Source organism: Geotrypetes seraphini, chromosome 10 (genome assembly GCF_902459505.1).
Source record: "Geotrypetes seraphini chromosome 10, aGeoSer1.1, whole genome shotgun sequence".
NCBI classification, from domain to species: domain Eukaryota; kingdom Metazoa; phylum Chordata; class Amphibia; order Gymnophiona; family Dermophiidae; genus Geotrypetes; species Geotrypetes seraphini.
Window position 1 is genome coordinate 151291 of NC_047093.1, and position 17377 is coordinate 168667.

At 43.0% G+C, this 17377-nt stretch overlaps 1 protein-coding gene across 3 annotated transcripts in view; it reads right to left on the reverse strand.

Annotated features, from left to right (window-relative positions):
- Positions 1-7224: 7224 nt before the first annotated feature.
- Positions 7225-17377, reverse strand: part of SLC16A3 (solute carrier family 16 member 3) — a 133719-nt gene continuing 123566 nt past the window's right edge. For all 3 annotated transcript variants that reach the window (XM_033961476.1, XM_033961477.1, XM_033961478.1), the window contains exon 5: positions 7225-13598. In XM_033961476.1, coding sequence (XP_033817367.1) covers positions 13333-13598 — 266 coding nt within the window. In that variant the 3' untranslated portion in view covers positions 7225-13332. The remainder of the gene's footprint in view (positions 13599-17377) is intronic.

The following is a 17377-nucleotide window of genomic DNA, read 5'->3' on the forward strand; positions in this document are numbered from 1 at the left end:
GGAAGATATATTCAGATTCAATGGATTTCAGAGACACCCCTTTCATTTAACATTATGGAGAAACTATTGTGCAAATTTCTGAGGATGGAAAGAATGTCATCCTGAACATAGGGAGGTGGCCAGTATGTAAATGTTTCAAGTCCCATTTCTTTTTGTAATATCTAGATTAGGTAATGGTCTGGTGAACTCTTTGACTGTGGAGTGGAAGAGTAGCTTTGTGGTTAAATCAGCTGCCTCAGCACCCTGAGGTTGTGAGTTCAATTCCCACTGCAGCTCCTTGTGACTCTGGGAGTCCCTATCTAAAATATATAAACCACTGGTTGCCGTACTTGAAGAAGGACATAGTACTACTTGAAAAGGGTCCAGAGAAGAGCAACCAAAATGGTTAAGGGGCTGGAGGAGTTGTCATACAGTGAAAGATTAGAGAAACTGGGCCTCTTCCTTGAAAAGAGGAGACTGAGAGGGGACATGATCAAAACATTCAAGATAATAAAGGGAGTAGATAAAGACAGGTTGGAGAGGTTTAGAGAGGGCACTCTCTAAAGTTAAAAGGGGATAGATTCCGTACAAACGTAAGGAAATTTTTATTCACCCAGAGAGTGGTTGAAAACTGGAAGCTCTTCTGGAGGCTGTTATAGGGGCAAACACCCTCCAGGGATTCAAGACAAAGACAAGTTCCTGCTAAACCAGAACGTATGTAGGTGAGGCTAGACTCAGTTAGGGCACTGGTCTTTGACCTAAGGGCCGCTGCAGGAGCAAACTGCTGGGCACGATGGACCTCTGGTCTGATCCAGCAGTGGCCATTCTTATGTTTGATTATAACCACACAGAAAGGCGGTAGATCAAATCCCATCCCTTTTACCCTTCTAAGTATTATGGTTATATATTTAGCCTGGTGGAAGGGTAGGTATGATGGGAAGAGAGCATAGGGAATGGTTTAGTGGGTGCTGGGGGGAAAAGGGGAGGAAATGAAAATGGAAAAAGTCACGTACTGCATGAATTGAAATACTAATTGTCAGCCTAGCATTGCTAGCAGTCAGCATTTTTGGTTGGCCTAACCAACGCCAGCAAAGGCCTATGGGACATTAGATTAATCTGACTCTGGAATGTTGATAGACCCTAAATGCTCTTGCACAGAATTCACATACATTAAGCATCCAGCCAGACTGGACTGTTTATCAAGAAGATAGGCCCCTTGAATGGGACAAAGAAGCCAGAGACTAATCCCATCTACCATGCCTGCAAGTATCACACCTTCCATATCAATTAAACTAACCATTGTTTCAAACAGTTTACAAATTAAAAACAGAAAGATACTGGGAAATACAATAGTTTCTACCTATAAAAGCCTCCTCTCTGCAACATCCCCTCTCTCTCTCCCTGAAACATCACCCCTCCCTTCTCTCTTTCTTCTGGACTCTGTAAGGCAGGTAAACTGTCTTTTCTCTCTCATTAATTGTAATGCTTGATGTATCTTTATAAAATTCTGCTTATGTTTTCTGTAATAGTAAGCTTATTTCTGGACAATATAGATATTCTTTATGCAAGCACTCTTAGTGGTCTTTGTCAGTAATTTTACTTCCTACTGAATCATCTATGAGGGTATTGAACCCGGGACCTGGCGGATTGTAAGGCCACCTCAAACCCCTCCAAAACCTTACACTAATATTCAATGTCTGTATAGCCATTATTGCACTGTTGTAATGTTGAACTAATGATTCAAGAAACAGCATTTAAAATCTCTCTCTCTCTCTCTCTCTCTCTCCTCCCCCCGCCCCCCCCAAAAAAAAAATCCTCAGGCCTGGAACACTCTTGTTGTATTAAAAAATGAGCCTGGCTTTTGAGATTCAGGAAATAATCGGGGATATAGAAAATATCACCTTGCGTGGGGACACAGTATTGTTAGGTGACTTCAACATGCCTGATGTGGATTGGGATACACTAACCTCTGATTCCGGCAGCAACAGGAGGCTATTAAACTCTATGAAGGGAGCTGGTCTGAAGCAACTGGCAATACTGGACCTATTACTTACCAATGGAGAAAGTGTCACAGAGGTCTCGGTGGGCGACACATTGGCCTCCAGTGACCACAACATGGTATGGTTCAATCTTAGGAAAAGTTTCACTAAATCTACCACGCTGACCAAGGTCCTCAAATTCAAGGACACAAACTTCCATGACATGGGTTCCTTTGTTCACCAGGCGCTACAAAGCCAAGCAAAAACCGATAGCGTGGAAGAAATGTGGTCGACTTTGAAAGCCACCATACATGAAGCGACAAACCGCTATGTTAAATTAGTAAGTAAACGGCGAAGAAACAACAAGCCGAAATGATTCACTGCGGAGATCTCAGACCTCATCAAGGAGAAGAAAAAAGCATTCATCTCTTTCAAACAATTGGGGGAAACAGGACTCTAGAGCAGACTACCTGACCAAGTCAAAAGCAGTCAAAACAGCAGTCAGGGAGGCTAAATTCCACATGGAGGAGTCGCTGGCAAAGAACATCCAGAAGAGAGATAAATCCTTTTTCAGGTATATCAGTGATAGAAGTAAAAACTCAGGCAGGATTGTAAGTCTTAGGAAACCACACGGAGACTATGTGGAAAAGGATTCCGAAAAAGCCCAACTATTAAATGAATACGTCAGCTCAGTCTTCATCTGTGAAGCGCCGGGGCTTGGCCCTCAGCTACAGACAAGGGCTGACTCAGCTGACCCGTTTAGTAACTTCGAGTTTATGCCCAGCAGTGTCTACGGTGAGCTGTCAAAACTCAAGATTAACAAGGCAATGGGGCCTGACAACCTACACCCCTGGATGCTTAGGGAGTTGAGTGATGTCTTGGCGGAGCCACTGTCAGCGCTCTTCAACATCTCCCTTAGTACAGGCAGCGTCCCGTTGGACTGGAGGACGGCTAACGTCATTCCACTCCACAAGAAAGGCTCAAAGATGGAGACAGCAAACTACAGACCAGTGAGTCTAACATCAATAGTGAGCAAACTAATGGAAACTCTAATCAAACACCAATTGGATAAGATCCTGGATGAGGAAAATCTACGGGACCCCGTCAACATGGATTTACTAAGGGGAGATCATGCCAATCCAACCTGATCAGCTTCTTTGACTAGGTGACAGGGAAGCTGGATGTTGGGGAGTCCCTGGACATCGTGTACCTGGACTTTAGCAAAGCATTCGATAGCGTACCACACCGCAGGTTGCTGAGCAAGATGAGTTCTATAGGATTAGGTGACACATTGACGAAATGGGTTGGGAACTGGCTTGGTGGTAGGCTTCAAAGAGTAGTGGTGAGTGGCACCCCCTCCGAAATGACGGAGGTGATCAGTGGAGTGCCACAGGGCTCGGTCTTGGGCCCGACCCTATTCAACATCTTTATAAGAGACTTGGCAGAAGGGCTTCGAGGTAAAATAGCATTATTCGCCGATGACACCAAACTAAGTAATGTAGTGGGCAAATGCACAATGGACGAAGATTCAATGCCCGACAACATGAAGCACGACCTACTCCTACTGGAGCACTGGTCTAGGACCTGGCAACTTAGCTTCAATGCCAAAAAATGCAAAGTCATGCACCTAGGCAACCATAATCCATACAAGACTTATACCCTTAATGGTGAGATCCTAACAAGAACGGTAGCAGAACGAGACTTGGGGGTGATCGTCAGTGAGGACATGAAGGCTGCCAGTCAGGTAGAGCAGGCCTCATCCAAGGCAAGAAAGATCCTAGGTTGCATACGCAGGGGTTTCGTAAGCCGGAAGTCATTATGCCATTGTATAGATCCATGGTGAGGCCCCACCTAGAATACTGTGTGCAATTCTGGAGGCCACATTATCGCAAAGATGTGCTGAGACTGGAGTCAGTTCAGAGAATGGCCACCCGAATGGTCTCGGGACTCAAAGATCTCCCGTACAAAGAATGGTTAGACAAACTGCAGCTATACTTGCTCGAGGAGCGCAGAAAGAGGGGGGACATGATCGAGACGTTCAAGTATCTCACAGGCCGCATCGAAGTGGAAGAAGATATCTTCTTTTTCAAGGGACCCACGGCAACAAGAGGGCATCCGTGGAAAATCAGAGGCGGGAAACTACGAGGTGACACCAGGAAATTCTTTTTCACTGAAAGGGTGGTTGATCGTTGGAATAGTCTTCCACTGCAGGTGATTGAGGCCAGCAGCGTGCCTGATTTTAAGGCCAAATGGGATCGACACGTGGGATCTATTCACTAGGCAAAGGTAGGGGAGAGTCATTAGGGTGGGCAGACTAGATGGGCCGTGGCCCTTATCTGCTGTCTATTTCTATGTTTCTATGAAATATTTGATATTGATCTGTAATGCTTCTAACATCATCAAATCACACATTTTATGTAGGATACAAGCTGCAAAAAATCTTTCTAGGTGCCAATTTAGGCATACAATCCATACCCAAAATGTATTTCAATTGTTTGTTATCCCACCTAGGATTGTTATCCCATATGATATATTGTAAGATAGGGGGATACTGGTAAAATAACTATATATTCACATTTTTAAGCATGACATACAGTTTCCCAGAAGAGGTGGTGGAGACAAGAGACTGTGAATTCAAAAGAGCCTGGAATTGACACATGGAATCTCTCAGAGAGAGATAATGGTTACTGCAGATGGGCTGACTAGTCCGCAGAAAATTAATGCCAGTCCGTGCAGGGCCAGTGAGATTGACGAGCCGCAATTTCCTGCCGGTCCACACAGGGCCGGCGAAATCATGGGTAGCCTCCGCCAGTGGCTTTCTCCCCTCCCAGCAGCTCTCAGTACTTACCAGCGCAGTGATTCACTAAGGCAGCCTTGGGGCTTTTGCTGAGTCACGACTGCTTCTGATGATGCAACTTCCTCTTTCCTCAGAGGCTGGAATGAATCATGTAAAAAGGAGAGAGAGGCACAGGCTAGATGGAAAGGGATGTGGGACATAGAAAGACAGATACCATATGGAAGGGGGAGAGGGCAGACAGTGGATGGAAGGGGCAGATGCTGGATTGAAGAGACAGAGAGGGCAGATGCTGGAAGGAAGAGAGTGAAAAGAAGATGAAAGCAGAAATCAGAGACAACAAAAGGTAGAAAAAAATAATTTTATTTCGTGTATAGAATATATAAGATTTGAAATATATATCCTACTAAAGCTCATGTTCGACATAACTGGGGACTGCAAAGCCCAGGCAGTGCTTCTTTAGCTTCCGGCTGGCTTAGGGTTCTCTCTGACCAGGGGGTAGTTGCCCTAGTTGCACTCCTCTAACACTATTCCTGTTATGTGTGACTGTGGTATTCTGTTAGCATGATATTTCTGTGTAGCATTCTGTAATAATTTGGCTTATTCAGTTTTCTTGATAGCAGAGGGGATATATGTGAAGGGGAGGGAAGACAGGGATTTTGTTGATCCTTGCTCTGTATTATTTGTATTTATAGAATGACAATTGTACAGAATATTGTTTCTTTTTATACTTTAATAAAATACATTCTTTATAAAATCATAACTGAGGCTTGTGCGGATGGGATCAGATGGTTTGTGGGGAACAAGCTTACGAAGACAGGGTGGAAACGGGGGTTTTTAATTTCAGTCCTAATTGTTTGCTGGTCCACAAAATAATTCTTTTATTTCCGCCGGTCCATAAGTGTAAAAAGGTTGAAGAACACTGGTCTAACAGACAAAAATTATGTCAAGATTACAGTTATAAATGTGAACACAGAGGGAGTGATATTCAGCCTGCTTGTAAGCCACTCAGAGCCAGGGCAGGTTGAACCCTTTGTTGGAACCCTCATTGTAAATTTAAATATACTTTAAATCTCCCACATATGGGGTTTTGCACGATTCTGACTACAGAGGAAAACTGGCAGAGGAAACCCTGCTCGCTGGTTCCCCCTGCTGACTAGAAAGCAGTACACAGAGAGAGAGGAAGAAGAGACAAACCTCTGTGGTTAACAATAGTCTGCATCCTCCATTCCCTCCCGATTCTCTTCTATCTGGCAACAACTAACATACCAGGGCAAAAATCTGCTTTGACTTGCACATTTGAGAGGGCCCCTCTGAAATATTTGGGCCTTAGGCCAATGCCTAGTTTGCCTATGATTTAATCCTGCCCTGTTCACAACCATAGACTGATCTAACCCTGGCTATTTAATGCCGGGGCATGGACTGCTCCTGGAACTGACTATCCCAAGTATGTGTGCCCTAACTTAGCTGGTTAGCTGACTGAATGTGGCTATACCCAAGCTCTGGCCTTGGACTGCCCCTAACCTAGATGGCTAGTTAGCAGATATATTCAGTGGCATTCCCTGATTTCAGTGGCCAACCAGCTCTATGGGGTTTTAATTCCTGCTAAGTTGAGCATTTGAATATTTACCCTAAAGTTTTTGGGGCAGATTTTCAATGCAGAAGCACAAAGGTACTTTTATCATGAAAATTCTGCAAAATCCTTTGTTTTCCTACCAGAATACACACGTCAAATGACACTGTAAGATAACAATTCCAAACCCAGTTATGTGGGCAACAAGTTAAAAAGAGAACAAATGGTCCTGCCCCCAGTGCCACATAAATTGAGTCACCTCGTCTCCTCTCTCCCCTCCCACCCCCACAGGTGGTGGCAGCGGGAGTCATCTATGGCAGTGGTCCCCAATCTTGTCCTGGAGGACCACCAGTCCAACTGGGTTTTCAGGCTAGCCCTAATGAATATGCATGAGGAAGATTTGCATAAAATGGAAGTGACAGACATGCAAATCTGCTCATGCACATTCATCAGGGCTATCCTGAAAACCCGATTGGCCTAGTGATCCTCTAGGACAGGGTTGGGGATCTATGGTGTATCTGTTTGAAAATTGTCCTCATCAAGTGCAAGAACTTGGTTCAAAGGTCAGGTAAAAGAGAGGAGCAGAGTTGATGTTTTAGGAATTTACTTAACTATCAATAGTACTAGAGAGCCAGAGAAAGAGGAAAGTAGGCACGTCACTCAATCTTCCATTGCCATAGGTATCTTAGATAGATTGTGAGCCCACCAGGACAGATAGGGAAAATTGCTTGATTGCCTGAAAGTAAACCGCTTAGGTAACGTTAATGGGTGATATATAAATACCTAAAATAAACAAATAAATATAGTACCTTGAATTGAATTAAAAAATCAAAGAAAAGGGATAACAAAAATGCAAAAACACAAGAATATACAACAAAAAAAGCACAACTGGCCTTAAGAACAGGAACATAGGACACCTTTATTAAAATGACCCAACGGCCTGTGGTTTGTCTAAAAACCTGTAACAGGAGTCAAATGATCAGTGTAGCTCTGCCGTACTTCCGGCATGTGAGGTCAATAAATTCTCATATACAGTAGTAAGTAAAATGAGTACCATGCTTATGCGGTCCATGCGTATGAACACTAAATCACACTATGTATGTAATATGTAATAGATATACTTTCACAGAGACAATAAATGATGAATGTAAGCCCTTTTTCCAGCCGGTTGTTGGGAAGGGGCTTTCAGTAGGGCTTTAAGCTGGGACCAGTGCCAAGCACTCTCCACTCAGCCACCATCTCTTTTCAAAGAAAGCAGAACACTCCAGTTGTTATGAAAAATAAAACAACTCTTACCTCTTCTTCCAACGGGAACAAGAGGCACACTTAAACAATACAGTTTCAACCAAACCCTCCCCCCCAAAAAAAAAACAACAGGCATTTTATATACTGTATTATTTATCCTGGTTTACTATGAAATGAAAAATCTCTTAATAAAAAGATCCTCCATTTTGGCTGGATCATGATTTGCCCAAAAATAATTCTCCCGCCCAAAGCATGAGCTGATGATGTCATTCGTTTTTTTTCTTTGAATCCACCATTCAGAGAGATGCAAGCACTGCCTGGGTCTCATTCACGGCACGTTTCCAGAAGTTGCTGGAATCCAAAGGCTGGGTTTCCAACTGCCTTCTGAACTCTGTTTACCTTTATTACCAGTGTAGATCAGATTTCACATATCAGCCACCTTTTCTGACCGACAACCCTAAGCCTAGGGACTGCTATCAACCATTAGCCTCCCCAAATCATGCTCAGGGGCGACTCATGCACCAAACATCATCCCTGGAGCATGAAATCTACCCCTTACTATATGAAGATTAAGAATTATCCCAAGATCAAGATATACACAGTTCACTTCTTATATTCACTCCCCACAGGTTATACAAAATTCTGCAACATAGCTCTTATTGGGTCTTTCAAAAATTAACTGTTTTACTCATCATCTAGAAGCAAGGAGATCTTGGATTTGCTACAGGAAGAACTATTCCAGCAGTTAGTAACAGAACCCATCCAGGATAAAACTGTTCTGGACTTGGTGCTTACAAATGGGGAAACTGTTTTTGATGTTACAGTGGGTGATCGATTGGCATCTAGTGAGCAACGAATGGGGTGGTTTAATATTAAGATGCAGGAGGAGAGACTCTATTCAAGATTGAAGGTTCTAGACTTCAAAAGAACTAACTTTGTCATGATGGGGGAATATCTCAAGGAGGAGTTAGTTGGATGGGAACAGCTTAATGAAGCAGGAAAGCAATGGTCAAAACTGAAAGAAACTATTTTAAAGGTGGTAAACCTTTAAGTTAGAAAAAAAATAATTAATTAATTAAATTCATTTTATATTCCGTTCTCCCCAGAGAGCTCAGAATGGATTACAAGGTAACATACTTCATAACTAAACAAAACTGAGACACAGAAAACTAGGTGAGTACAGGTTACAGTGATATTCATATAATACAGTTGTTCAGCCTAAATTAGCATTCACAGAGAGATATTTTTCAACTTATAGATAGTTCCTCATACATTAGCAATCACAAAGAGATGTTAGTTCAACATACACGGGTAATACTTAAACTGAAGAAGGAAGCTTGGTGGTTGGATGCTCTGATAGCTTGTTTAACAATGTTGAGATTAAGGGAATTAGGTGAAGAGGTAAGTTTTTATAGCTTTCACAAAGCTCAAAAGAGAGGTTAAAACAAGGGTCCCTCAGGGTTCATCTCTGTCCACAGTACTCTTTAATTTGTATTTGGTTACACTATGCAAGCTAATGAAGAGTCTAGCAGTATCATATAGAGTGCAGACGATTTGCTACTTTTCTTCCCAGTTGAGAGATTGACGAAGCAGACATTATCACGCATGACTGAGATTATGTTAAAGGTAAAAATTGGATGTGTGTAAATAGATTGAGAAAACAAAAATGATGTATATGTCCAGGACTGAGAAAATGAATATTCTGCCATCAGCAATGATTCTAGGACATAATGTAAAGCTTTCATCTGAATTCTGATAGTTGGAGGTAATGATCAACTCAAAATGAATAAGGAAAATCTATTTTAAGTTAAAACTGCTGAGTAAACTGTATCACTATCTTCCATGGGGTGATTTGTAAAACATCCTGCAAACTATCGTTTTATCGACGTACTGCTTGGAACGCCTTCATCTGTGGCCCAGAACACGATTATTAGGGCCTTACTAAATGTATCTTTATTGTAAACCATTTCTATCCCATGTACTGTTAAATGTATCTTTAATGTAAACCGCTTCGAACTTCACGGTATAGCGGTATATAAGAAATAAATTATTATTATTATTATTATTATTATTGTTTAGACTGCAGAAATGTGAGCATGTTACTGGATACTACCTTAAGCTTTATTGGCTTAAGGTGGAATTTAGGATTAAATAAAAAATGTTGCTATTGACTTATTTGAGTGTGAAAGGGCTAACGCCAGCTTGAATATCTTGTGAACTGTGTTTCCATGAACACTTTACTTCCAAAATTATGCTCTGCTACTCATAATGATTTGTCAATTCCAATGAGGAAGAGCTAAGATTACAGTCAGTGAGATCAGGGGTTATTTCTTATTCAGGGCCTAAGGAATGGAATAAACTTACTTCTTATATCAGAAAACAAGAGAACATTTTATTGAAGCGGTATTTATTTTATCATCTGAAGTCTCCAGAATAATAGTTTCATCTTAAGGAGGAAAATGTGAAATTGCTGTATTGAAGTTGTTAGGGTGGAGAAGATTTAAGACTGTATTGTAATTTGTTTTATGTTATATGTATGTTATGGATTGTGTAATCTTGTGATTGTATGTTGATTTTATTGTGCATGTTTTGGTGTACTCTGCTTTGGAAAAAGCGGACTATAAGCAACTAAACTAAACTTCTAGGGATCTGATATGCAGAGCCAGTTGAATCCAATACCTTGGTAAGAAATGGGAGTAGGATCAACATCTGGCACTTTCTAGTCAGAAAGGCCACGACTAAGGGGTAATTGTAGACATTCCTGGGAGAAGAAGGGTCTATTCAGGATGTAAGGTGAAAGTATGGCTGATATTTAGCAGGGTGCCATGTTGTGTAAAGACTTGTACACTAGTACTAAAGCCTTTGAAAATACAGCATTTGGCTATCAGTAGCCAGTGGGCTGATGCTAGTGCTTGAGATATTGGATCGTGGGTGCAAAGGTTCTTTAGAAGTCTAATTGCTTCATTTTGTACATGTTAGAAACGCTGAAAATTTTTTGCTGTCAGTCCATTGAATAGTATGTTGCCGAAGTCCAGGAGAGGACGAAGGCATAGAGAAATTGGGTAAAGTCAGATTCGGAGAAGTAGTTTCTTATTTTCTGCAGTTGTCAGAGATAATAGAACAAAGAGACCACTTGAGAAATAAGGTTGGTAAATGATAGGTTAGAATCGAGAAGTACCCCTAAGTTGTGTACATAAAGATAAAAGGAAAAGAAGGCCACTTTAGTTCTCAAATGTAGTAGCTAAAAAGGTAAGAGAAAAAAGGTTAGCTTTCATAAATTACAAGACATTGCAGAAAAAGGAAGACAGACAAAAATATGTGGAATAGCTATGAGAAGCAGAAAAGGTTGTCAGGAAAGCAAAGAAGCAAATGGAAGAAAAGATAGCTGACATAGTAAAGTTTTTACGTATGTAAGTGATAGGAGGAAGTGTCAAAATGGCATTGTGAGGCTCAAAGGTGAAGGGAACAAATATGCAGAAACTGATAAGGATAAGGCTGAACTGCTTAACAATTATTTTTGATCTGTGTTCACGAATGAAAGGCTGGGGACTGGACTGCAGATGGAAATGGATGTGAGATACACCAGGATAGAGTCTCAGAAGACTGTATTTGTGAGGCACTAGCTAACTTAAAAATAGACAGAGGGATGGGGCCTGATAGGATACATCCGAGGGTACTTAAGGAATTCAGAGGGATTTGGGTGGCTCCATTGTCTCACCTTTTTGGTGTGGTCCCAGAGGACTTGAGAATGGCAGGTGTGATTCCTTTGCACAAGAACATTACAGGCTGGTTAGTCTCATCTGCACATGTGACCCTTTATCAGCTTATAGATTGATTACAGTGCTCCCTATTCCCTAGGAATAGGCATAAAACTACTGGCACTATATGTATGTAGGACTATGATCTATACTTCCCCTAAATCCAAGTTCTACTCTGCACAGCCCAATCCTAACAAGCAATAACCCAGGACTTTCCTGAACTGCTGTGCTCTAATCTAATTTTATGCTTTGAAATGCAACCTAAACACATTTTATATAGTGTAAAAAACCTAACTGATACGCTACAGGCTACACTATTGCCTAAACTGACTTTGCTGAAAAGAGCAGAGTACTGAAGCCCAAGTTTTACCTTTTCCCAAGTTTGAATGCCAGTGGGTAAGATATTCCAATGGAGTTTTTCTTCCCCTTAGCAGATCCTCACTCAGCACCTCTTCAGGACAAGGAGCAGTTAAGGTCTGGGTTACCTTTTTTTGTTAGCAGTGCTTCTCAAGTGAAAATGATGTCAGCTACCCCTCCTGGATGAATCACCCTGCACTGATCCTTACCTAATCATGCACTATTGTTTAACTGAAAGGCAACTAAATAAAAAAAACAATTTCTAGCTACCTAACTGAAAATTCCTTTGCAAAAAATATGTGCTGTAGGGCTATTTTTTTTCTAGCTGTATTTTAAACTAATGTTAAATATTAAACAAGGATTTTCCTCAACTGCTATCTGTGCCTTAAACTGATCTTATCTTATGTTTGAATAACTTGTAAGTTTCATGGCTCCACATCATTCTCTTGGTTAGGTTGAGAACTTTTCAGTGGCCCTTGTAACACTGCATCAAGGTGGAGTGCTCCCACAATTTTTATTGCAGGACATACTTTAACAGTTGAATTAACATGTGCAACCTGGGAACTTACTGCCTCCTGTTTAATGTGTTAACAGTGCATTGGCCATTTGTAGCAAGCGGTAAGTACAATAGGGACGATATTCAGACTGTAGGAGATAGCTGGGCTGACTTCTGTAGTCAGCACTGAGCCTGGATATTGAATGCTGGGCCATTTCTGGTGACTGGTATTGAATATCAGGTTTATTTTTTGGCCACTATAAATTTAATTGGCTAAGTTTTATAGTAGCCAAAGATAGTCCAGCTATTTACTTGACCAGATTTGGCTGCTAAACCTGGCCAGCAAGCGCTTTAAATTTTGCAGATAGATGACTATGTCACGCGACATAGCTGTCTTTCCCCTAGCCACTAAGCTCTAATAATAGGCGGCCATTTTGTTCTGAATATTAGTGCTCAGCCGGCAGGCAGCTGTTCCTGGACGGTTAAATAATATTGAATGTACTTACTGGTCTAACGTTTCCACAGCAACTCTGCCTTTGCCACACCCTCAAATAAAAATTTTTGAAAAATTTAGTAATGCATGGTTTAATGCTTGAAACAGGAAAACTACCACAAAGCTCATTAACACAGTAGCTTGTCTCTACACATTATCCCTGCATTAAGAGTTTATTCTCTTTAGTAAAAGGGACTCTTAGATACCTATATTTAGGGCTGCTATTCTTAGATGGCTCTGAATTTTGAATATGGGTGATTATGCTCAGTGTTGATTGGTGTTTTCACACCACAGGTGGTACTTCCGGCTGCTTCCTGGTATTTCTGGTGATGTCACTTAAAAGGCATCGGTGCACAAAAGTGGAGGACAGAAGACATGCTGGGGGGGGGGGGGAGGTGGTGTTTTCCTACTGTTAATCTATTCTAATTTTTATGAGTTTTATTGGTTAAAATTAAGTCCTACTTATAATGCACAAACAAGTATAACCAAATTTTGCCTAAAAAATGTAACAAATGATGAATCAGGTCAAGTTATTTTCTAGGTAGAGAAACTTTCTCTTAATTTCTGAATGGTTTTTAACCTGCCTACAAATGACGTAGCCCTCGCTCATTCCTTTAAGTCCTGTTCTTTTGATTAGCACATTTCCATGAGGGCTGTGTCACACACATGTCTCTGAGTTAGTACCGACCTCCCCATTCTTTTCAGGTTCATTCTTTAGAAACTGCTCCACATCCATAGAGTCCAGCTTGACATTTCCTATTGCTTTACCATCTGCCCATTCTGCTGCTTCTTCTTTGGATATGGGTACTTCAGGTTTCTTCTTAATGCAAAAGCAATTTCCTAATACAAGCACGAATGCTGAGGTGACCACTTCAGTTCCAGCCAGGAGAAATAACAAATATCCTTTTATATCCAAGAGTTTGCCTGTAAAGAATCAATTTCGCTATTAGGTGCATCAATATTCTCTTCAAAAATAATTTTCTAGAAACAGAACAGAACTTTCTAATAAACTTAGATAAGCAAACTAAAACACAAAGAAAACATCAGGTATGTAATTCTACTAAAGTACATTTGCCAACAAATTATCTTGGCATCTTATAAAATGCTGATTAAAAACTCAAAATATAATTACCATTCTAAACAAATAGGAAAGGAGGGTACTGATCAGTGTAAGTTATTTAACCTTATACATAAAAGCCCGGATTCTGTAACTGTCGCCCAAGTCGGTGGCCACCTTAAAAGCAGCCACCGATCGCCTGTCAATCAGTCCAGGGTGACGGTTACAGAAGTGATCCAATTTAGGTAGCTGAAATGTAGGCCACTTATCTTTGCTGCTAGATCGCAGCAGCCAATCACGGCAGGGGGATTCCCCCATCCCCCATAAGCTGAGTGGCAGGGATTCCACAAAGCTGCGATTCTGTAACTGGCACACAAGTTTTGGGCACCGATTACAGATTTGCAGCTTTAGGAAGTCCCTGCCGCTCAGCTCATATTGGAGGGGGAATTTCCCTGCCATGATCGGCTGAGATTGACCACGACAAAGAGCCCCTGTACCCAACCTCAAATCAGCCAACAGGAGAGATGCCCACTCCCTCCTGCTGGTGCCCCCACCCCCCACTAACATCCCCAGCAGATCCCTTAGGCCACTTCTATGGGGGGTGGCCAATTGGGATCTTAGGCCACTTCCAGTGCATCCCAGAATGCACTGCAAGAGGGACCTGCGATTCTGGTTGGCCCAGGTGCCTAAGGCCCCCCTTAAGGGAGGGGTCTTAAGCGCCTGGGCCAATCAGGGCCTAAGGCTCCCCCCCCCCCCCCGGTGCATCTCACAATGCTCTGGGAAGGGGCAGACCCGCCATTCATGCGAAGGTGGGCCAGCTGGCTGGAGACCTCCGGCCGGCCAACATTATAAGTTAGGGGGATCCGGGGGTGGAGGGGTGGGATGGAGTGGGTCTGCTGGGGGAGCCTTATGGGGTGGGGGTGGGGGTGAGGGTGGGTGGGGTGGTTTCGGCAGGAGGGATTGGGCATCACTCCTGCCAGGGATGTTCGGGGGGCTGTGGGCAGGAGGGTACCTGCCGGGAATGTTAGCGGGGGGGCGCCAACAGGAAGGAGTGGGCATCTCTCCTGCTGGCTGATTTGAGGTCAGGTATGGGAGTTCTCTGCTGCTACTGCTCTTAGTCAATCGCAGGAGGGGAATTTCCCCCTCCAAAATCAGCTGAGCGGCAGGGACTCCCTAAAGTCACGATTCTGTTGCTGGCACCCAAGAATTACAGTTTTGTGGAATCCCTGTTGCTCTGATGATGGGGGAGGGGGGAATTCTCCTGCTGCAATTGGCTGCTGCGGTGTAGGCAAAGATAGGTGGCTAAAATGTAGGCCCGGGTTACCTGGGCCTATCTTTTAGCCACCTATCTTGGTGTGATTCACGACTGAGTAGCCACTTTAGTTTGCCTAACGCCACTTTAGGTGTTGGCCACACCTACTTTGGTGTTAGGCAATCTAAAGCACCAACTAGCCGCGATTCCAGTGACCATATTAGCCACCTTTTATTTAGGTGTCGGTAGGTGCTTCAACCCTGCCATTTCTGACTATTGGCAGGTCACCTACCGACGCCTAAATTTAGGCATTGGTTATAGAATCAGGACCAAAATTGTTCAAAATGTGGATTGCTTACCCACCACTCAATCATCTTACCCACAATGCCAATGAACTAGCAGATTTCTTTAACAAGAAGATTGAGAGGATTAGAGATCAGATAAACCAGGGGTGCCCAAAAGGTTGATCGCTATCGACCAGTAGATCGCAAGGGCTACGCGAGTCGATCGCAGAGCCCATCCCAGGCTCTGCGATACACTCGCATTGCCTTTGTGTTCTCCCTGCTTCCCTAACATGCAAAAGCCAGGCCCGTGCATCCACTACACAAGCCTCCCCTCCCACGTCAATTCTGAAGTCAGAGAGGCAGTTCCGGGTCAGCCAATCGTCGCCTGGCTGGCCCGGAATTTCTTCTCCGATGTCAGAATTTACATGGGGGGAAGGCTTGTGTAGTGGTTGCACGGGCCTGGCATTTGCACGTCAGGGAAGAAGGGAGAAATTGTCTGTGGCGGTGGCTTGGGGGGGGGGCAGGGAGAGAGAAAGATAAACAGTGGCGGGAGGGCAGGGAGAGAGAGTAGAAAGAGGGGCAGGGTGAACAAACAAATTGATAGTGGAGAACTGGTGGACATAATATACTTGGACTTCCAGAAAGCGTTCGACAAGGTTCCACATGGAAGACTTCTCAGAAAACTACAAAGCCATGGAATAGAGGGAGATATACTAAGATGGATAGGCAAATGGCTGGAGAACAGAAAGGAGAGTGGGCATAAATGGGAAGTTCTCAGACTGGGAGAAAGTGACTAGCAATGTGTCCCAGGGCTCGGTACTTGGGCCCATCTTATTTAATATTTTCATCAATGACCTAGAAGAAGGAACATCCAGTGAGATCATCAAGTTTGCAGATGACACAAAACTATGTTGGGCAATCAGATCGCAGAAGATAGTGAGGAAATTCAGAGTGACTTGTGTCAGAGAAATGAGTGGAGAAATGGCAGATGAAGTTTAATGTGAAAAGTGCAAAGTAATGCATTTAGGCAGAAAGAACAAGGAACACAAGTATAGAATGTCAGGTGCAACTCTGGGTAAGAGCGAACAAGAAAAGGTCCTGGGTGTACTGATAGGACCCTGAAACCGTCCGCACAATGCGCGGCAGCGGCAAAGAAAGCAAATAGAATGTTAGGCATGATAAAGAAAGGAATCACGAGTAGATCGGAGAAAGTTATAATGCCGCTTTATAAGGCAATGGTCAGACCACACTTGGAATACTGTGTCCAACATTGGTCTCCCAACCTAAAGAAGGATAGAAAACTGCTGGAGAGGGTGCAGAGATGAGCAACAAAGCTAATAAAAGGTATGGAGAACTTGGAATACGAGGAACGACTTAAGAGACTGGGATTGTTCTCCCTTGAGAAAAGGAGACTGCGAGGGGATATGATCGAGACTTTCAAAATACTGAAAGGAATCGACAAAATAGAGCAGGAAAAAAAATTATTTGCAATGTCCAATGTGACACGGACAAGAGGGCATGGATTGAAGCTAAGGGGGGACAAGTCCAGGACAAATATCAGAAAGTTCTGCTTCATGCAACGAGTGGTGGACACCTGGAATGCTCTCCTAGAGGAGGTTATTGCAGAATCCACCATTCTAGGATTTAAAAGCAAACTAGATGCGAATCTCCTTACGAGAGGCATAGAGGGATATGGGTGACTAAAATTACACCAGGTGTACATCTGGCTGGGCCTCCGTGTGCGGATCGCCGGACTTGATGGACCGAAGGTCTGATCCAGAGATCGCAGTTATGTTCTTATGGTAGAAAGAGTAACATCAAGCCCCAAAGGTGCAGCCGCTCCTTCAGGCTGGGCAAATGCAGGGCTCTCACCTCTGGTCTATGCTGCTGGGTTCCCGGTAAAATCTCTCTCCATTCTTTATTGTACCAGAGAGGAGGTGCAATCAAGTGAGGTAGTACACCCCACCATCTCTTTTCTTTTACTATGCGGCATAGTTCAACTAAATTGTGGCAAACAAAAGCAAAAAAATCTTGTCTCAACAGAGGAGAGACACAGAGCTCACCAGGTGTGTGCCACTATCTTGACCACTCCCACACAGTGGCTTGGGGG